The sequence below is a fragment of the Canis aureus genome, chromosome 24 (genome assembly GCF_053574225.1).
Source record: "Canis aureus isolate CA01 chromosome 24, VMU_Caureus_v.1.0, whole genome shotgun sequence".
Lineage (NCBI taxonomy): Eukaryota > Metazoa > Chordata > Mammalia > Carnivora > Canidae > Canis > Canis aureus.
Window position 1 is genome coordinate 4742575 of NC_135634.1, and position 21918 is coordinate 4764492.

General features: G+C 41.2%; 1 protein-coding gene across 15 annotated transcripts in view; it reads left to right on the plus strand.

Annotated features, from left to right (window-relative positions):
* The window catches only part of SMAD9 (SMAD family member 9), a 75660-nt gene that overhangs the window by 45564 nt on the left and 8178 nt on the right, over nt 1-21918 (plus strand). For 13 of the 15 annotated variants that reach the window (XM_077868001.1, XM_077868012.1, XM_077868005.1 and 10 more), the window contains 5 exons: nt 1766-2558; nt 8752-9015; nt 12341-12451; nt 13980-14201; nt 21038-21294. In XM_077868001.1, the coding sequence (XP_077724127.1) occupies nt 2147-2558; nt 8752-9015; nt 12341-12451; nt 13980-14201; nt 21038-21294 (1266 nt within the window). In that variant the 5' untranslated portion in view covers nt 1766-2146. The remainder of the gene's footprint in view (nt 1-1765; nt 2559-8751; nt 9016-12340; nt 12452-13979; nt 14202-21037; nt 21295-21918) is intronic. The other 2 variants (XM_077868013.1, XM_077868014.1) reach the window with 2 other exon arrangements.

Below are 21918 nucleotides of genomic sequence, written 5' to 3' on the forward strand. Positions count from 1 at the left end.
AAATAAAGTCTGTACAAAGAATAAAGTGATACAGGTGTTGCTTTATATTTATTAAATTCATCAATTTCTGTGTAACCAGGCTGATATCCTTCTCATCGGGGTGCCTAACAACTATCACGACAGCAGGGGGTTATGTAGCACCTTTATTGGGAGAAGTTTATATAATTGTACTCGGAAAGGTGCAACTTTCTCTCCAGAGAAGTAGAGGAGAAAATGATATTTAATGCATACTAAACAAGCACTTGTTGGAGATTTTGAGCTAGATTGATTCTAAAATACTAAAATGAGTTCACTTGCTCCACAATGTTACCAACAGACACTTTAAACGTTAATAAGGTAGCTGGTTTCTGAAATATGGAAGAAGAAAAGAATTTTATTTAAGCCAACTCTTTCACAGAGGAGGAAGTTTGGTTCTACCTCAGGAAATTTAAATGGGACTGTTGAATAACTGGGAAAGAGTGTCTCCTTTGGATAATAGGGCAAAGAAGAATTCACCTGATTTTCAGGCAATAACAAATGTGACAGCAGTACCTGCTGCTGTATGGTACATATGTACCATGACTGTGTAACTTTTCAAAAAACAGTTCTCAGACTTTCTGGTCTTATTACTCCTTTCTACTCATAAGAATTATTAAGAACTCCAAAGAACCTTCATTTACGTGGCTTATATCTATCAATCTTTGCCACATTGGGAATTAAGACTGAGAAACTTAAAAATATTTATTGATTCATGGGGCACCTGGGTGGCTCAGTGGTTGAGCATCTATCTGCCTTTGGCTCAGATCATGATTCTAGGGTCCTGGGATCGAGTCCCCATATCGAGCTCCCCACAGGGAGCCTGCTTCTCCGTATGCCTGTATTTCTGCCCCTCTCTGTATCTCTCATGAATAAATAAATAATCTTTAAAAAATATATTTATTGATGCATTAAAAGAGAATGATAAACCCATTATATGGTAACAAAAATTATTTTAAAATTATTGAAAAGACTATTATTGTTTTACATCTCTGCAAACCTCCTTTAATGCCTGGTTAATAGATGATACTTGGATTGTCATACCTGTTTTTGCATATAATCTGTTGTGATATATTTTTTTTAAGTTGAAACACATGAAGAAAATCTAGCACACACAGATATGTAGTTGGAAAAGACCTTGAGGCCCCCCGATGGGAACTCTGGTCCTTTGAAAACCAGTGTACTATAAAATAGTTCAGAAGAATATACATGAGTTGTGAGATGATTAGTATTCTAATTTTTTCCCATTCCATTTATATGTTTTTCCAACAGTGAAGATGGATTACTTGCAAAAACTATAATTGAGAAAGGAAGAAGCATGAGCATGTTGAGGAAAGATTATAGGGCTCTCAAAATCCAGGCAGAGAAGTTTATAGTTGGAAAATTAAGGAGCCACTGTAATTTCTCAAATAGTAAAATGATTCATTAAAAATTGTATTTGGGAGTAAATGGATTAGAATTAGAAGAGAAGAGCTACTTCAGAGGTTGTTGCAGTAATCTGGGGCATGGTGAGGTGGGCTAGGCCTCAGATATTGGTGGGAACAGAGAGGAAGTTTCAAAATCTGAAAGACATTTAAAGGTAGAATTACCAAGACTTGGGTAAGGGGCATAGCAGAGAGGGAAGAGCCAAAGACGACTAAGAGTTTTCAAGTCTGAACCATTTGAAGTCTTTTCTCCCTCATATCCAACCTTTCATTCTTTCTGAAAATTATCCTGATGAAGCTGATTAGTTTTGTCTTGTTGTTTTCAGAGTTGGCCGGCCCATTTTAGGGCCTAGGAGAAAGTTGACACAGTTCCCAACCTGAATCGGTCAGTTACTTCCAGAAGAAAAGGAAGACCTGTGATATCCCTGGAGAGTTTGTACCTGTGACATCCTTAGAGAGCTTGTACCTGTGACATCCCTGGAGAGTTTGTACCTGTGACATCCCTGGAGAGCTTGTACCTGTGACATCCCTGGAGAGCTTGCACCTGTGACATCCCTGGAGAGTTTGTACCTGTGACATCCCTAGGGAGCTTGTACCTATGACATCCCTGCAGAATTACTTGCCTCGTACCTCCTGCAGGCCCCGGAGCCCCTAAAGGGCTGTCTGTCCAGTTTGTGTTTGCCCTGGACGCCCACAGTGCACCTCTTATGCACTCCAGCACCCCCATCAGCTCCCTCTTCTCCTTCACCAGCCCAGCAGTGAAGAGACTGCTAGGCTGGAAGCAGGGAGATGAAGAGGAAAAGTGGGCAGAGAAGGCGGTAGACTCTTTAGTGAAAAAGTTAAAGAAAAAGAAAGGAGCCATGGATGAACTGGAGAGGGCCCTCAGCTGTCCCGGGCAGCCCAGTAAATGTGTGACAATTCCCCGGTCCCTGGACGGGCGGCTTCAGGTGTCCCACCGCAAGGGTTTGCCCCATGTCATTTACTGCCGAGTGTGGCGCTGGCCTGATCTCCAGTCTCACCATGAGCTGAAGCCACTGGAATGCTGTGAGTTCCCTTTCGGCTCCAAGCAGAAAGAGGTGTGCATTAACCCCTATCACTACCGGCGGGTGGAGACTCCAGGTGAGTTTTCTTCCCGATATCACGGTTTATTTTAAAAGTTAAGGAGCTAAGTCCCAGTTGATGACTGAGGGGGCATCAGCAAGACAAAGACCCCTTCTGCTCACCACCACCAAAAGAAAAGGAAGAGAAGAGGGTGCAGTTTTGAGGAAGTAATCCAAACTTTTGTAGTCAGAAAAATCTATAAAGAAATTACTTTTGGTATACCTGGAAGTTTTGTGTGATTTTGAAAAAATGATGCTTTGATGTATTTTGGAGTTACCATTGTCATGGTCTTTCCAGTTCTTAGGGTCTTAGAAGGTCTTAATATGGCCTTGATATGATTAACTGTAAAAAAGGAGCATCCTCCTTCCCATCCCCTCTCCCTCACTGAAACCGAAGTAAGCTAAAGAAGGTTTTTGCTGTCATTTCCCAGGCTCAGGTACGGGAAGTATCTCATATCTGGGGCTGAACAGTGAAAGAACTGCTGGAAATCCTCCTAGGAATGAAAGCAACAGGGGTTAGGTGAGATTGGCAATCGTTCTTAAATGTGGCTTTAAATATAAGAAAGTATGGTTCTGTAACTCTTTACAGGCCCATATATGTGTGTGTGGACACACATTTCACCCCCTTTTTGAAGTCTGGTGTTTACTTTTGGCCTTCACACTGGCTGTAACGGTTTGAGGACATTTCTCTTTGGATTGAGTGTTCCCCACTCACTAGCTACACGGATACAGTTCTAATAGGAGCATTGTCTCCCTATTTGGCCATCTGCCTCATTCCAGGAGACCAGAGGCTGGCACATGAGCTCTGGGAGATGGCCTGTGTCCATGAAGAGATGGCTCTGTCAAGCAGGCAGGCCATGGTGGGAGTCCAGCCGGCTGCCTGGCTCCAGGGTTCACTTAACCTGACAGCAGTACTGGAGAAGTCATTCCTAGCTGCCTGTGATCTTAGGGAGGCGACCTTTCAGGCTCCCAAATCTTGCTCTTGTATTGTAACACTGCCTGGGTATGGATACTTCTCATGGTCACTTCATCCCAGGATTGAGTCCCTGTATTAGACTGTTGAGAAAGTCCTGGCAAGGTTTTGGGGGTTTTTTTTTCCCCAGCATGAAAGCAAAAAATTTATTGTGTATGTAGCAAGGCACAAAATTTGATAGGTGGGGAGCAAAGGGACATTAGTGGAATGATTTTTGTCAGCGGGATGATGCATTTTCACAAATTTTTTTGCAGAGCATCTTACAGGACTATGTGAATGTAGTTCTGTGTCTCAAGTACATGCAAAGAGATGCCTCTTACAGGCCAAGCCAGGCAGTTGAAAGCAGGAGAAATTGTCAATCCATTGGAACAGATAAAACAGATAAAAGTTTTCACTAGATTGTATAGGTCTTAGCTTTCTTCCTTTCTTTCCTGCTTCTCTCTGGGCTCTCTCTGCATACTAAAAAAAAGTCATTCAGGTCCGAGTTTATGACAATGACTTGACATCTTTTTGTTTCAAAAATTTGAATATTAAGCATTTACAATGTACCCCAGGGAAAAAAGTGTTCATTAAGTAATAATTTCTCTCTTCCTGAGGAATGTACATTGCAAATATTTTGTTAAGTGTCTCTGGTTTTCTTTATGAATACTAGAAAACCTACTTTTATTTTCTAATTTTTTAAAAGACTTATTTGAGAGAGAGAGAGAGCATGAGAACGAGTGGAGGAGGGGCACAGGAGAGAGGATCTCAAGCAGATTCTAGGCTGAGCGCAGAGCCCAACATGGGGCTTGATCTCATGACCCTGAGATCATGACCTGAGCTGAAAGCAAGAGTTAGACGCTTAACTGACTGCACCACCCCGGCACCTCTAGAAAACATAATTTTAAAGGTTTATTTGGTATTTTAGTTTATATAAGGTTTTTTTTAGAAATGACAATGTGAATATTTTTACATATGGCCAATAGATCTCATATCATTATGTTTTATTGAGTTTCTGAAATGAAAGATGGGTGGAGATTGTATTAATTTTAAGTTTAATAGTTAGGCTACCCCAGGATTTTTTATTCCTAACTTTGATTTTTTTGTCAGGAAAGGTAAATTTATATTTAACTTTCTGGCCATGTTTAAAGTAAATATTTTGAAAACACTGAGGATGAGAATGTTAAGCAAGTTTACTGAGTTCCTAGTTTTCATAAAGCTTAATTAAGTTTTGCATTTGAAATCTATTTTTCTGACACTCCTACCCCCATTTTAGGAACATTGAAGGCTGCACTCTGATTTTATTTTTACTCACACAACCACTTAAGTTATCTATTTAAGTTCTTTTCTAACTCTCTGTAGGACCAGTTTTCATTCTTAAATTTCCAATCCTTCAAATATCAATATTTTTGTAATACAAATGATTACTAGCAAATGAAATTTTAAAAATACTTACAAATGCAAGCCCAGTTTGTTGCTGTTGTTGTTTTTACTTTAAAAATATCTGCATTTCAACAGAATAAAATTACTCTGTCAAATTGCTATTAAAGTTTCTAAATGTTTACTCTCAATTTCAATTTCTTCCTTGACTGGTACCCAGCAGCTGGTAAAGTGTTACCAGTCCTGGAATCTCACTTTGAATGGCTTCGGCCTAGCTTCTATGCAAAAAGTGTTTTCACAGCATATGCTGATTTTACTCCATGCAAGTGGAGCTTATTTCAAAATGAAGTATAATTTCTTCTTTACATAAAATACCTGTATTTCAAAACCACATGACTTTTGAAAGAGATACAAAAGCTTTTCAGCTCTAAGTTGCACCCCATATGGGCAGTAACTCCTGCTACTGTTCTCACCCATATAATGCTTTGTTGTTAAGATAGTGTTGTATTTAGAAGGTGGCATAAAATCAAAACCAATGTCTGTAATCTCACTATGTTATATTGGTAAGCAGTAGTTTTGAACTAGAAATAGAATTTAGTGATTAGGGATAGCTATTGCTATGGGTCGAACGTTTTATGTCCTCTCCTCCAAATTTACTTGTTGTGAAAACCTAATGTTTAAGGTGATGGTACTAGGAGGTGAAGGCTTTAGGAGGTGATTCAGTCATGAGGACAGACCCTTATGAATGGGGTTAGTGCCCTCCTAAAAGAGCCCGCAGAGATCCCTCATCCGTTTCCACCACATGAGGACATGAAAGATTGGAATCTGCAGCCTGAAAGGGGGCTTTCCCCAGAATCTGACCATGCTGCACCCCAGTCTTGGACTTTCCAGCCCCTGGAACTGGGAGAAAGAAATTTCTATTGTTTATAAAGCACCCGCTCTATGGTATTTCTGTTATAACAGCCCAAATGGACTAGGACAGCTATGTTTTGAGTGGAAGTATTTAAAAATATGATCAGTGTAAATGTAAGGTAAACTAGCCAGTCAAGCTGAGTAAAAACCAGGATGACACCATCGGTTTTCTTTACAAAAATCACTGCCTTTGGTTTTACATGGATGGTAAAAATACATTATCAAGACATTTGTTTCAAGAAAAGAAAACAAACCCTTTTTCTTTCTTTTGGTGTCTCAGATCTTCAGCCCATAAAGAAACAGAAGTCTCCACTCAGTGTGAGGCTTTATGTTTATTAATGTTAGGAATACATTGTAGGTATTTTACATTACAACTGAAATCACAGAGATTATTCCAATTCTTCATCACCCAGAAAAGAAAAATGAATGTTTATTTGAAACTTGTTAGCATTGTGATGAAGCATCATTGCAAAAGAAACCATATACCGTTTACTTTGCTAGGCCTTCACTTTCAGACTATCCACAGAGAGAGTCATCTTTTTAATGCTGCATATTCATGGAACACATAAAAGGAAATTTAATGGCTTATCATCCAGCTCATTTTTGCATGATGATGTTGAGTGTTCTGTAATGTCATTCATTACACGTGTATATGCACATACTGGCTTTTAAAGGGGGAAGAAGGGACACCTGGGTGGCTCAGTGGTTGAGCATCTGCCTTCAGCTCAGGTCATGACCCTGGGGTCCTGGGATTGAGTCCCATAAATAAATTTTAAAAATATTCTTAAAAATAAAGGGGGAAGAAATAATTTGTTTCTTTGCCCTCAACTGTGGTGGTTTAGTTTAAAACTTTTCATTTAAATGTTTGGATGTTTTCTACCTTAAGAAAGGTAGAAAATAAAGAAGAACAGAACAAAAAACTGTTGCTTATTAAGAAAGACATAAAGGTATGATGGTAGGGAAGCCTTTGTGATTGATGTTACTGTTATTTTATTACTGTTTTTGTCTGTTTATTCCAAAACGTTTACTTTTTTTTTTTTTAAGATTCTATTTATTTATTCATGAGAGACACAGAGAGAGAGAGAGAAGCAGAGACACAGGCAGAGGGAGCAGCAGGCTCCATGCAGGGAGCCTGATGCGGGACTCGATCCCAGGTCTCCAGGATCACGCCCTGGGCATGAAGGCAGGTGCCAAACCACTGAGCCACCCAGGGATCCCCAGCATTTACTTTTTATGAAAGTTTTCATCAATACTTGCGTGTGGTAACACATCAGTAGTATAATTAAGAACAGCCTCTTTTAATCATTCTTGGTTAGTTCCTTTCCTTGTTTCCTCCATTATTACTAAAAATTATGGAAATAACTCTAGGTAATACACTTACATACCTAGACAATGTTTATACATTAATTGCTAAAAATTTTGGAGATAACCCTACATATAATATGCCTTACAGATCTGTTTCCAGACTTTGCACCTTTAGATAATTTTACTAATAAAAAAGATGAGAATTTAGCTAATTTATATTAAATTCCTTCTTCTTTTTAAATCTCTGATAACTATATTTTAGTTTACAGTTTATGTTATTTTTTGGCTCTTGTTGGTTTCTATCGTGGGAGCTGGCGGTAAGAATTATTTTCCCTTAGAAGAGCTTTGCAATTGCCTTTGACCACCTCCTCTCTCTGTTTTCCCTGCTCCTCTTTCTAGAACTTACATTGGTCACAGGTTATACCATAACAACATTTATTGAGTATCTTCTTTCTGCCAGGCACTGTGACACTTTAGAAGTCAATAGGAACTAGGAATAGCTGGATAATACTTGCCCTTGAGAATTGCATCCATTGTTGACTTTTTGTATAGAATTATGATTTAAAAAAAACACTACATAGTGTAGGCTTTATTTATATTTTCTTTTTCTTTTTTTTTTAAGATTATTTATTTATTTATTCATGAGAGACGCAGAGAGAAGAGGGGCGGAGACACAGCAGAGGGAGAAGCAGGCTCCATGCAGGGAGCCCGATGCGGGACTCCAGGATCATGCCCTGAGCCAAAAGCAGGCGTCAAACCACTAAGCCACCCAGGGACCCCCTATTTATGTTTTTTTATTACTGCTTATCTTTTACTTATTTTTTATTACTCTGTTTTTCTTTTACTTAACATTTTTAGGTACCTTTAAATCTTTCTGGTAAAGACAAATTGTTTGTTTGTTTGTTTGTTTGTTTGTTTGTTTGTTTTGAACTCTAGCAGCACTACTGAGCCCAAAATCCAGGTTGGCCGTCTGAATAATTCAACATGGTCTGTAAAAGAAAAATATTTTGGGGGCAGCCCCGGTGGCGCAGCGGTTTGGTGCTGCCTGCAGCCTGGGGTGTGATCCTGGAGACCTGGGATTGAGTCCCGCATCGGGCCCCCTGCATGATGCCTGCTTCTCCCTCTGCCTCTCTCTTTCTCTCTCTGTTTCTATGAATAAATAAATAAAATCTTTAAAAAAAAAAGAAAGAAAAATATTTTGGGCATCACTTAGAAACCGATTTTGCCTTTATAAAAAATACAAACCACTTTATTGGCAGAATCAAAGGAAGACACAATTAGGTTTGCAGAAAGCCAGATAATAGGGCAGCTCTGGTCATTTCTGTGGTAAGATTGAATAGGCAGTCTCTTTAGAGTGCTGACAGTGGAATGGTTCTCCTCTAAACTTTTTTCTTCGATACCCTGTTTAATATGCAGTTTGCAAAAAGAGTGTTTAAATGTTAAACATTGGTGTTTAGCTCGCTTCCCAAAATCACTTTCTGGGAAACGATGGGACCTTAATTGACAATTTTACAATAAGCACAAAGAATGGTGGATGGGTAGTTCCCAGAAATCAGGGTTTTATTATCAAAAAATGGACAGACACAAATAGCAAGCGTCTGCCGGATTTTGTGCCAACGAGCCAATGTTCAGTTCTAATCCACTGGTTCCTTTCTCATCCTAGTGCTGCCGCCTGTACTCGTGCCAAGGCACAGTGAATATAACCCCCAGCTCAGCCTGCTAGCCAAGTTCCGCAGCACCTCCCTCCACAGTGAGCCTCTCATGCCGCACAACGCCACCTATCCTGACTCTTTCCAGCAGCCTCCGTGCAGTGCGTTCCCTCCCTCGCCGGGGCCCGGGCACGTGTTCTCACAGTCCCCATGCACTGCTGGCTACCCTCACTCCCCAGGAAGCCCCTCCGAGCCAGAGAGCCCCTATCAACACTCAGGTCAGTAAAAGCTCACTGTCTGTCTCCGTGGCATATGACCCAACTCAAATATTTATGGTGGAACCATCATAATTACAATCCCTGTTACTAGGATTCACGTGGAACTTTACAGTTTATATGGCAAGGTCCTGTGGGCCTTTGGACCCTGCCACCTCTAAGATCGGGGCCATCTGGGAACAGTTTTTCTGGAGCTACAACATATCTTTGATGTGGTTTCTGGTTCTAATCCTCTGGAAGAAACTAAATGGATTTGAACATCTCTGGGAATTTCCAGGAATTTTTTTTTTTTAAGGTAGCAGAAATAAGATTATAAAATGCTTCTTTTAACCCCAAGCAGGAAGACTTGGCCTGAGAGCGAGCAACGTGAGGGGTCCAGGGGTCCGTACTTGGCCTTTTCTTTGGCTGTCTCTTTCAGTAAACACAGGGAGTCCCTGCCTCCAAAAGAAGTATGCATAGCTTCACTGGGGCAGGGGCAGGCCTCACCTAGTCATTGCATTCTCCTTTTGCGTTGTGTGAAGCCAGCACAGCATCTTGAAGACAGACCTATTCAGTAAACGTGTGCTGAATGAGAAAGCCTATGGAAGGAATATCCTGTGCAAAAGGGAGATTAAGGACATTGTCGTAATTGCACGGGCTGCCATGCCTATAAAGTAGGTCTAAGTTAGATGATGAAGAAGAGATTTATATGCACCTTGTGAGTGTGAAATAAATTATATCCTGAGTGACAATTTCTTGAAGGCATGCATAAACCCATTTGGTGCTAGACATTATAATCTGCTTCATTCATGTGTTCATATATTCTTTTATTTAACAGATATTTATGGAACTTTTATCACATTCAAGTACTGCCTTAGGCAGCTGAAAGGAGGCTTAAAAGATTGGTAAAAGTTGCCCCTGTCCTCACAGACCTTATAAAATGTGGGAAGATAGGAGTTGCCCCTTCCTTTCTAAGTTATTCAGGTCTTCCTTTTGCTGCCTCAGCAATAACAGCTCCTGTTTCCATACACATCTGCTATTGCATTTATCACACTACATGATAATATTCCTCATTATGTATTTCCCCCATTCAACTGCCAGTCATCTTTTATTTGTGTAATGCAGACCCTAAAACACAGTAGTTACTCATTAGGTGATTGCAGAGTAAATGACTCACCACACGGGCATTTGGAACGCAGGGTTATAGATACAGATTTGATTGAGTCCATAAGTAATGACTGAGCCCTGATGAAGCACCAAGCAGTGTGCTACTGCTAGGGGTACAGTGATGATTCATTCTGACAATAGCCTCTGACCCTCAAAAGGTAATAACTGTTGAGAACAATCATGCAAAAAAGCAACGAGGCTGTCACAGTCCGGGCAAGTAATGATAAGGAGTGAACTAAGGAAGGGATGTGCAGATGGGCAAAGAAGACAAAGAATTTGAGGAAGTATACTCAATATCTTATGCAGAAGCTGGTTCATTTTCATTGAGGGAATGGCTCTTTTAATTTCAAAGAAAATTAATTCTTTTCTGAATGATTAACAGCAAAATGCAACCTGAGTAACAGACCCATAGATAGGTGAGACTAATAGGAGATTTTGAAATTAACTGGTTCAGCCCCTTAATTTTTTTTACCAGCTTTATTGAGATATAATTGACAAATCATACAGTTCACACACTGAAAGTGTGCAATGTAGTAATTTTTCATATGTTGACCTTTTAGTTGTGGGAAGATATGTAAAATTTACCATTTTGACCATGTTTAAGTGTACAATCCAGTGGCATTAAGCACATTCACAGATCTGTGCAACCATCCCCACCATCTATTTCCAAAATTTTTTCATCCTAACCAGAACTCTACCCATTAGGCAGTAGCTCCTGATTCTTTCCCTCCCCCTTGTTCCAGCCCTGATAACCTCCAATCCACTTATGGTCTCTATGAATTAGTTTATTCTAGGTACCTCAAAGAAGTGGAATCATATAATATATGTCCTTTTGTGTCTGGCTTATTTCAGTTAGGATAGTGTTTTCATAGTTCAACTATGTGGAAGCCTGTGTCAGTTACTTCATTTTTGTGACTGAACAATATTCCACTGTATGGGTATACCACATTTAAAAACAATCCATTCATTGGGTGATGGATATTTGGGTTTTTTCCCTCCACCTTTTGGCTAATGTGGATAATTCTGCTATAAACACTGGCTTGCAAGCATCTACTTGAGTTCCTGCTTTCAGCTCCTTTGGGCATATGCCTAGGAGTAGATACGGTGTTATGGTTCAACCCCTGAATTTTATAGATAGACTTACTCAAGGACCTGCAGAAAAAGCGACCTTGCTTTATAACTTTTCTACCAAGGTCATAATTTATTTTCTCAGGAGGAAATGCCTTATCCATGGTTGTACAAAGTGGTGTGCATTAGAATTGACAGCAGTGCCTGTTAAATGTATGTGACTACATCTAACCACTGATCTCCAGGCTCAGACTCTCTGAGGGGTGGGACCAGGAATCTGCATCTTTAACAAGTTTCACTGGTGACTTTTATGCACACTTAAGTGTGGGAACTACTTGAATGGATAAAATTCAATTCAACAAAGTTAGACCAATTCAACTTTTCATGCCACTGAACTCCATCCACCACTAACGTTAACAAGACTATTCTGAACTGACATTTAGGAACGTATACAAGAGGAATCAGCTATTCTGAGACTCTCACTCAAGAGTTTTTCCTCTGCTGTGGGAGTTTTTATTGTGTTGTGAATTGCTTTCTGATAAGATATTATCTACAGAATGCACAGCATGTGCCTAACCATGATCACTGTCCAATTACAGGAACTGACATTTGGGGAGAGGAGCCCTTCGTATACCTTGGGCACAAGGTTATAATCAAGGCATTTTTGGGGGCATATTTAGAACATCTCAGAGACAGAGCATCTCTGTGGCCATTGTACAATCCATAGCAATAGAGGAATCAAAAAATTAAGCTGACTTCAAAGAAGATTTAGCTTTCTGTTTTGAAAGCCAGACAAACAGACGCCTGTGCTGTTGAGAAAGCTAGAATAGCTCCTCGATTTGAAAATCTTATCATGCAGGTCATTGGAACTTAGATAACTCATAAGTCAGAGGGCAAAACTAATCAACCATTGAGTGAGGATGTCAGGATAACCAGTTTCTTCTGTGTGACACTCACAAAGTCACTGCAGAATAGCCTTATTACATTACAGGCCTCTCTTGAACAATAACACTATCCACCCAGCCCAGTAGTTTCACAGCAAGAAAGGTTGGATCTGACTCTCTTCGTGTAGTTTATCAGTTTGACATGCCTCTGTTTTACTGCTTTCTTTTAGTTGACACACCACCCCTGCCTTATCATGCCACAGGAGCCCCAGGGACCCAGAATGGCCAGCCAGTAGATGCCACAACTGATAGTCATTTAGTGCTGTCAGTGTCTAAAAGAGGTAAATTTGTAGATGAACAGCTAGCTCAGTGTAGCAGCTTTTGAAGTGCATCTCCCATTACCCCAAACAAAACAAATTAAAAAAATAAAACAAAAGGTAGCCAGCCTGCTATTTCACATGTGTTTGAAGGGGCACATAGCATGGCTTTGCATTTTAACTTTGGCATTCCTCAGCACCATAGAGTGAATGTTTATCATCCTGGTTACTAGAATAAGTTATTTTTTAATTTCAACCTCAATGTTTAGATACTTGTAGTTCTTGATGTCTAGTACAGAAATAGGTATTTAAGTTAGAAATTTTGTCCAGTTGTGTTTATACTATAGTTTTGTGGTGCTGTCTTTGATTTAGCTTAGAGGGGTGCTCTTAGAAATATATGCAAACATATAAGTAGGGTTTCTACAGAATTTTACCTGTTTCTTTAAATAGGCTAGATAAATAAATACTGCTCAGTTTTAACGTTCACATACACCGCAAGGCGATCTTATGTAAATGCAGATTTTGATTCCTTGGATCTAGGGTGGGATCCAAGAATCTGCATTCCTCACAAGCTTCCGGGTGATGCAGGGGCTACCCTTCCAGGAACCACATTGAATAGAGAGGGTCTAACGGAACTTATGATTTAAAGTCTGCCAGGGTGAAGTCTTTTATAAGTAAAGTTCCTTTTGTAAATCAAATGATAACCCTCTAATTTATGTTTCACAAGTTTCTGTTTTAGTGCACATAGGAACACACTCTAGATATAAGAATTACTAGGATATTCAAAGAAAAGAGAGTTAATATAATCAATAAAAAGAGAAAGAGTGTGCATGGCAAAGAAAGAATTCTGAACTTTGGTTACTGGCAACTTACTTAGCTTTGAAAAATCGAGGTGAAAATTAGGATTTCCATTAGGAAATGGAAATCCATTAGGATTTCCTAATGGCAGATACAGCTGTCTTGAAAAATGTTTTATGCCACATACATACTCCATATGTATACAGTGGAGAATGGGAGTCTACATAGAAGTTTTTCCCTTTGTTTAATAATTTAAAGTCCTATCCAGTGCTTTTGATTTGGCTTTTATCATACATAAACTTTTACTTTTCATCCTTAGTTTGTTAGAAAATGGTACATACTCTTGTCACAGCGACTCCTGTTTGGTACAGTGACAGTAATATGCCATCTTTCACATGTAGAGAGGAAGATGACATGCCACCTTCCTTGGAGCTGTCTCCTTTAGGGGTGATGGAATCTATGCTGATCTGTTCATATCATTGTTTGTCAGACCCCCTCAATACTAAGTATGATCACAAGTGCTCTAAGCATGGCAGAGTCACAGCACCGTGGCCTCTATGCCTCATGTGTATGCCACAAGTGTGTTAACCAGATGAGCTAACTGCACATAGCTTCCATCAAGTGACAGGTTTGAAAAGATCACAGAGAGCATCCTTGTCTGGTTAACAGCATTAATATAAGCATCCAGGTGGGATCGTGAGATGGGAAGCCCCGCATGATGGTAGTGATGTGCTATCGGCTCTCTTTCTTTCAGACTTTCGACCAGTTTGCTATGAGGAACCTCAGCACTGGTGCTCGGTTGCCTACTATGAACTGAACAACCGAGTTGGGGAGACGTTCCAGGCATCCTCCCGAAGTGTGCTTATAGATGGATTCACAGACCCTTCAAATAACAGGAACAGATTCTGCCTTGGACTTCTTTCTAACGTAAACAGAAACTCAACAATAGAAAACACCAGGAGACACATAGGAAAGGGTAAAAACAAATACATAATTCCTTTCTATATTCTTCTGAACTAAAACGTGGGGAGAGAAACCAGCCACGTATTGGCTGCATAACCTAGAAGGATGGTCGCAGACCTGCAGAGAGCATATAGGCTTTCAGGGTCTTGGTCTTCCTGCTTCTGGGGTCAGCATAGCGTCTTCTGGAGGGTGGCGTAGGATGAGTATTATGAAAACAAACCAGATGATAAATATGAAAGCAGGATGAAATTATTAAATAGAAGTATCATGAATGACTTTCAAATTGCCTTAAAGATGCTAAATAAGATAACTTCAGAAGAAGAATTCTGGCTGGGTATATATATCAGGTAAAGTGACCTTTGGAGACATAGAAGCTGGGTAGTGAAAATCATGACTTATTTCTGAATGGAAACCTCTGATAGTAATTTGCTTCTCCTGTGGTCAGACATTATTAGGAAGCCAGATGGGCATAGGCCTCACTGAGGTCTGGCCAATGAAGCTTTGAATCCTGTCTCATCAGCGTGACCAACAGTAATAAATCCCAGCTGAGTGTGAGGCCTCATTGTTGATCTTTAAATCATTTTCTTTATATTAGAGTAATTGGTAGTGTCTGATACCTGGTTGTCCACTCTTATGTCAGATGACTGTGGTGGAATCATCGGTGTACAGAACCTTTAGAGTCATTTTATCTTTTCTCTCCCCATCCAGCCCTTCGACCACCTCAGGAAGATAGCTGCAAATCTTTTCTTTCTTTTTTTTAAAATGATTTTATTTATTTATTCATGAGAGAGACAGAGAAAGGCAGAGACATAGGCAGAGGGAGAAGCAGACTCCCTGCGGGGAGCCCAATGTGGGACTCGATCCCAGGACCTGAGCTGACGGCAGATGCTCAACCACTGAGCCACTCAGGTGGCCCTGCAAACCTTTTATTTCAAATTTCCAGGGGAGATTCATTGTTGCACTTGGTAATACATTCTAATATTCTTCCTAAAATACCTCTTAAATGTCTCCTTTGGTAGGAGACCTACCAGCCATTGATTGGTGTTGACTCTACTGGTGATATTTCTGTTTATTTTTATCCTATATTTTTCCATAGTGACTTTGAAGTAGCTTATAGGAAACCTTTGCAGTGAAATGATAAATGAGAAATAGAAAATCAGAAATTGGGGGTTGGGGGGAGCAGGGAAGGAGAATACAACTGAAGGTCAGCTTTGTGGTTGTGATAAAAATTTTGCTCTCCACATCGTTCTGTGTTTGGACTTCTGCTGATGCCACTTGATCCAAAGATGGAATTCAAATATGAAGAGTATTGAATGCCTTCTGGGAATCTTTCTGCAGGTAGCTTGTTGAAAGTGCTGCTGCTGAGTACATGGGGAGTGGAGGTTCTGCATTACTGGCCGAGAGCTAATCCCCAAGTTAAGAAACCATAGGAACAACAAGGGCTAGGATTTGACGGCCCTTCGTGAAAACCCTGAGGTCCACCTAAGTGCGCGCTGGATGGAAGGGCACTCCACCCCCGTGTGGTCCCCAAGGCAAAGTCACAGTTTTCTCAGAAAGCTGTTTTGGAAGTGCTTTAATTTGGAAAAAAAAATTTTAGGGGAGCTTACAAGCCATACCATAAAGCATGGCAAAAAAAAAAAAAAAAGTTGGCTTAGAATATTTTTTTTTAAGATTTTATTTATTTGACACAGAGAAAGAGAGAGAATGTGCACAAGTAGGGGGAGTGGCAGAGGGAGAGGGAGAAGCAGACTCCCCGCTAAGCAGGGAGCCTAATGTGGGGCTAGATCCCAGGACCCAGGGATCATGACCCAAACTAAAGGCAGACATTTAGCCGACTGAACTACCCAGGCGCCCGGCTTAGAATTTTTTTTAAATTTTTATTTATTTATGATAGTCACACAGAGAGAGAGAGAGGCAGAGACACAGGCAGAGGGAGAAGCAGGCTCCATGCACCGGGAGCCCGACGTGGGATTCAATCCCGGGTCTCCAGGATCGCGCCCTGGGCCAAAGGCAGGCGCCAAACCGCTGCGCCACCCAGGGATCCCCGGCTTAGAATATTTTTAAAGGAAGACCTATCAGTCTTTTATGAGATCAAGGGACTGACCTTGGATCATTTGGTTCTGAGCAGCATGGCTTCCTGGAACACCTGCCTGAATAAGTTTGCAGCAAAATGCCCTCCTAGATGAGTGAATAAGTTAACTTGTTCTTGGAGTTAATTAATTGAGACACTTAGAAGCCTGTCTGGTATACTATAAGAACAGCAGGGGAGCCAGGGTGAGTGGAATAAAATGAGTAAGGGAATGGGAAAGTCTAGAAGAGAAGACAAGACCAGATCATGGGAGTTTACAGATCTGAATGTTCCATTTAAAAGGATCCCCTGGCTATTACAATAAAATTAAATTGTTAGTAGGGGAAGGGTGAAAGGTTTAAAACACACCCATGAAAGAGAAGACTGAGGGGCACCTGGGTGGCTCAGTGGTTGAGCGTCTGCCTTTGGCTCAGGTCATGATCCCAGGGTCCTGGGATTGAGTCCCCAATCGGGCTCACTGCGAGGAGCCTGCTTCTCCCTCTGCCTGTGTTTCGGCCTCTCTTTCTGTATCTTTCATGAATCAATAAATTAAAAATCTTAAAAAAAAAAAAAAGAAAGAAGACTGAAAGGTATATATAACATGTTAGCTTTGATTATTTCTGGTCTGTGCACTGTGACTGAGTTTAAGTCTCTGAATTTTCTCTGTATTTTTCTTTTTTTTAAAGATTTTTATTTATTTATTCATAGAGACAGAGAGAGAGGCAGAGACACAGGCAGAGGGAGAAGCAGGCATCATACAGAGAACCCGATGTGGGACTTGATCCAGGGTCTCCAGGATCACGCCCTGGGCTGCAGGCAGCGCTAAACCACTGCGCCACCGGGGCTGCCCTTCTCTGTATTTTCTAAATTCTCTGTAGTGGGCTTTCTTGCTCATGTAAGGGTGGGAGAGGGATGGGACGTGGTCTGTAAGGACAGGCCGGGATTGCTGTAGCTGTGCTGAGAGAGAAGTATCACGGTGCAGCCCGGCCCAGGAGAGCAGCTGAGCATGAGGACTGAGGCAGGCTGTTGAGTGTAGTCAATTGGACCCAAACCTGTTTGTTCATCATATTGTCCAAACAGACTTAAAGTTTTCAGATTCAGATTTAGGGGACTGACCTTGCCACCAGCCCAGAGATGGCTTTGTGTGAATGAATTAGGAGTCCCTTTCTCTAGAGAAGTTACTGCCATCTTCTGGAGAAGCTTCATAACGATGATAGAAATCTTGGAAGGCCGAAGTACATCCCGAAGTCTTGCAGTGCACAGCTGCAGGCACCATCCTGTGGAGGCCCTGTCCTCTGAACCAAAGCCCTGGCATGGATCTGGAAGTCAGTGCTTTTATGTTGTTGCTTTTTTGATCACACATTAAAACATTTTTTAAAAAAGATTGTATTTATTTATTCATGAGAGAAACACAGAGAGAGGCAGAGACACAGGCAGAGGGAGAAGCAGGCTCCATGCAGGGAGCCCGGCATGGGACTCGATCTCAGGTCTCCAGGATCACACCCTGGGCTGAAGGCGGCACTAAACTGCTGAGCCACCCGGGCTACCCAAAACATTTTTTAATTTGGAAAATTTTAGCCATATACAGAAGTAGACAGAATCACGTAATGACTATTCATATCACCAACTCCAGCTTCAGTGATGATTCACGTTCTGTGCATTCTTTTTCCTCTGTGCCTCCACAAGATTTTTTGCATGAGTGTTTTAAAGTAAATCTTAGACTTCATATCCTTTCTTCATAGATTTAAGTATGTATATAGCTACATAAGGAATTTCTAAAAGTACCGTTATTATACCCAGAAATACACACTTTCTTAAAGCTCTTGATGATTCCAGTTATTCAGCCAGGTTTTTAAAATGGTATGCAGAAGACAGAGCACCAAAGGCAGGGGGAAGGTCAGTTACAAACCTATAATGAGGGTTTGAGTTTGTGCCAGTCAGTTTGGGGTTATCCTAAGGGGAATGAAGAGGCATTGGAGTCTCTGAGCAGGACAGTGGGGTAATGAGATTGACTTGCTGTGCTGGTATTTGCCCATCCCTCCCAGTCAGCAGGGGACCCACGTGCATTTCTAACACTCTTGGACTCCGACTTTCTCTTTCCCCCGTTAGGGTCCAGAGCCGCAGAACTGGCTCTCCAAACTAAGCAACCCACATTCTTCCCAGTGTTTCCTGTCATTTCTCTGTCTTTCAAGTCTATAGGAGAGGACCAAAGGGGACCACGCTTGCTTCCTTACTTAGCAGATCCAAATCAAACTGACAATGTCTCTGGTCCTAAGTAACCTCATCCCTCATCCCATAAAACGTGAGCAGCATTCACCGCCAATGGGAAGGCCAGATATAGAGGGATGCAGCCCAAGAGATATGAGAAGGGCTTGCCTGAGGACCACACTGCCCCGGTCCTCTCTGGCATCTCAGGAAGCACTTTCTTTGGACATCCTTATTGCTCATTGTTCTCTATGGAGATTTTGAATCTAAAATACAAGTCCTTTAAAGCCACTGTTTTTGGCCTATCAAGTGGATGTAAATTAAATCATTTACCTACTTGCCTTCTTTAGATGCCAGAGCCCAGCCTCCTTCACCCTGGGGTTCAATTCCACCCTCGTCTTGCTGTTCTGAGCCAACTCAGGCCTCTGGGTGCTCATCCTGTTCGCTCTGCCCTCTCTCTTCACTCAGAACACCAAACTACTGCCTGCCGGCCCCTGCTCTTCTTTGCTTTCCTTACACTGCCAACTGTGCTGTGGTTGTGGATAACACTTCAATAGGATTGAAAATCATCCTCGGAGTAAAGACCAGAGTCAGATAACAAAAATCCTATCCATTCTCCTTAGTAGGTTCTAGGAGGTTTATAAATTTGAAAGTCATTCAGTTCAAATACATACTGAACCCTTGGCAATCTCATTCTCTGACTCCCTTCCTGGCTCACCCTCTTTTGAAAAACCACAACCACTGCAGAGGCAGGCCTTCCCTGGGAGCTCGCAGAGCCTGGCAAAGGAGGTCTGCTTGTGTTTGCCCCTGCCTCCCCCCCACCACGTCCCTGCAGCCAGGTGACTACGGCCTAGCCCAAGAGGACCATCATCACGCCTACTCCTCACAGCTGGGGCCCTGGGTGCCAGACCCCAGGCTATTCAGGGAGAGTGAGAAGGGACACGAGAAAAAAGAGGAATCTGAAAGCTAAGGAAAAAAAGAGGAGGGAGGCCCGTCCAGAGTAGGTGGTGAAAGGGGAACCTGGGACTGAGCATCACGTGCTGGGCTTTTAGCTTTGTGACTCCTGAGCGGTTTCTTCAGCCATGTGGCTGGAATACGGAGTGCTGAGAACCATTCGTTTCTTAAATTGTGTTAAGGCAGAGGAGATGGGAAAAGGAAACAATATGCTGGGAGGCAGTCAGAGCTAATGCCTAGTCGCTACAAGTGCCCCTTAGAACCTGAGCAGCTGGCCAGCTCTGGTTTCCTACATGCACAGTTCTGCAGGACCCCTTGGAGGTCTGTAAATTCTGTTATTGAAAAATGAGTATTTGCAGTTTGAGGAGATCCAAAACACATCACTCGAAGTATATTCTGGATTATTTCTGTGAACCCCTTGTGACCACATGGTGATTGTGTTTATAGTCACGTTCACACATGATGCTGGAGAATTTTGTTTCTGCAGAAAGGTTAACTGTGGAGTTTTCCTCTACTGAGGAAAACTGTGCTGGTATTTAATATTCACGAGGCTAGAACTAGTGAAAATTGTGCTGGTATTTAATATTTACTAGGCTAGAATTTCTTCATTTTATCTATTTCCAGTCCCTTGCCATAGTGCATGTTAGGTCTTAAACCCAGACACTTGGAGGAAGAGAATCAACTCAGATTTAATCTGGAATGAAAATTAGTGTGGGCAGCACTAATCTCAGGATGGTGTTTTGCTTTTTAAGTCCCAGAGGGTGAGATAAAGTAGCATAAGCTACATTTTGATTGTGAGTCTTTACAGCTAAAACGGTGGCAAGAATTTTGTTGTTCATAAGTAAAATACAGGCATTATTTCTGTTATCTATCATAGTAGGGGGCAAGTTTTTAAATGGAATTAATCTCTTTAAGGTATTTGTTAAGAGGAATGGATTCATAATTGTTAAAATAAAATGTAAACTGCATTTATTGTTTCCTCTGAAGCAGGTTTAGTGTATGCACTCCAGTGACATTTCCATGATACTATTGGTGCCCAATTTTTATTTTTTTATTGATACACATACTTGAAGGACTCTGTGATGTTTTCTGAATTGTGTATTTACTTTGCATCTAATATTATGAGAGCCTTTTTTTAATTTTTATTTATTTATTTATGATAGTCACACAGAGAGAGAGAGAGAGAGGGGCAGAGACACAGGCAGAGGGAGAAGCTGGCTCCCCTGGGGAAGCCTGATGCGGAACTCGATCCCAGGACCCTGGGATCACGACCTGAGCTAAAGGCAGATGCTCACACTGAGCCACCCAGGCCCTCCGAGAGCCTACTTTTAGAGTGAATTAACAGGAATTCAAGAGTGATGGAAGGAGTGGCACACAAGAGCCTTGGCAACCATTGTAAACATGGGTTACAGTTCACTTTTAAATGGACTCATGGGAAAAAACTCAACAGACTGAAATTAGAACAAGTTGGCATGTAGATCACTTCTTACCATGATTGGTGAAATTAAAATTAACTTCCCAGTAATCAGTCACACACCTTGAGGTCGCAATGACAAGGGAATGGTGTTAACCTAAAACTAAATACGGTGCTGGTGCTTGAGGATCCTGTTTGTACCTCGTAGGTGTGCATTTGTACTACGTTGGGGGAGAGGTGTACGCCGAGTGTGTGAGTGACAGCAGCATCTTTGTGCAGAGCCGGAACTGCAACTATCAGCATGGCTTCCACCCAGCCACTGTGTGCAAGATCCCCAGTGGCTGCAGTCTGAAGATCTTCAACAACCAGCTCTTCGCACAGCTGCTCGCTCAGTCAGTTCACCACGGATTCGAAGTCGTGTATGAGTTAACCAAGATGTGCACTATCCGCATGAGCTTTGTTAAGGTAAGGAGTGCTTGCTTTCAGATATTAAGACAGAAAGTGTAAAAAACAAAATAAGACGAACCAAAAAGCATTCTTTGGGTGATGTGGCAGCTATACAGCCAGTATAAGTAGGCAACAGGGTGTTTTTCTTATTGTTGTTTTGGGATTTTCCTTTGGAACTCCATAGTTGTTTTTGGGAAGAGCTCCTCCGTGAGGGTCAGCTCTCTTGTTTAGCAGTTACAAAAACACTCTTAAACATTTCACTTTTGAAGAAATAACCAGTTAAGGTAGTAATCTGATTTTTTTATGCAGAAGATAAAGTGACAATGATAATTTTATAGGATTTCATGCCACAGAGGCTTTTTTTTAATCTCTCACATTGTTAAGAGCACTGTTGTCTCTTAATAAATGTGGCTAAATTTATCTGAATTAAAACATTGCCCTTTCTCTTAGCAAGCATACAGGCTGACAGAGAGATAATATTTATAAATAAGCTACAAAATAGACAGTAGTGGCTCTAATACAATGTAGTGTACATTAAGTGCTGTTATGAGGCACAAACAAATTGGGATAGAAATATTAGGGTGAGTGTGATTAACTCTGAGAGACTAGTAGATGTTCTCTTTATGAATATTTGTTGAATTT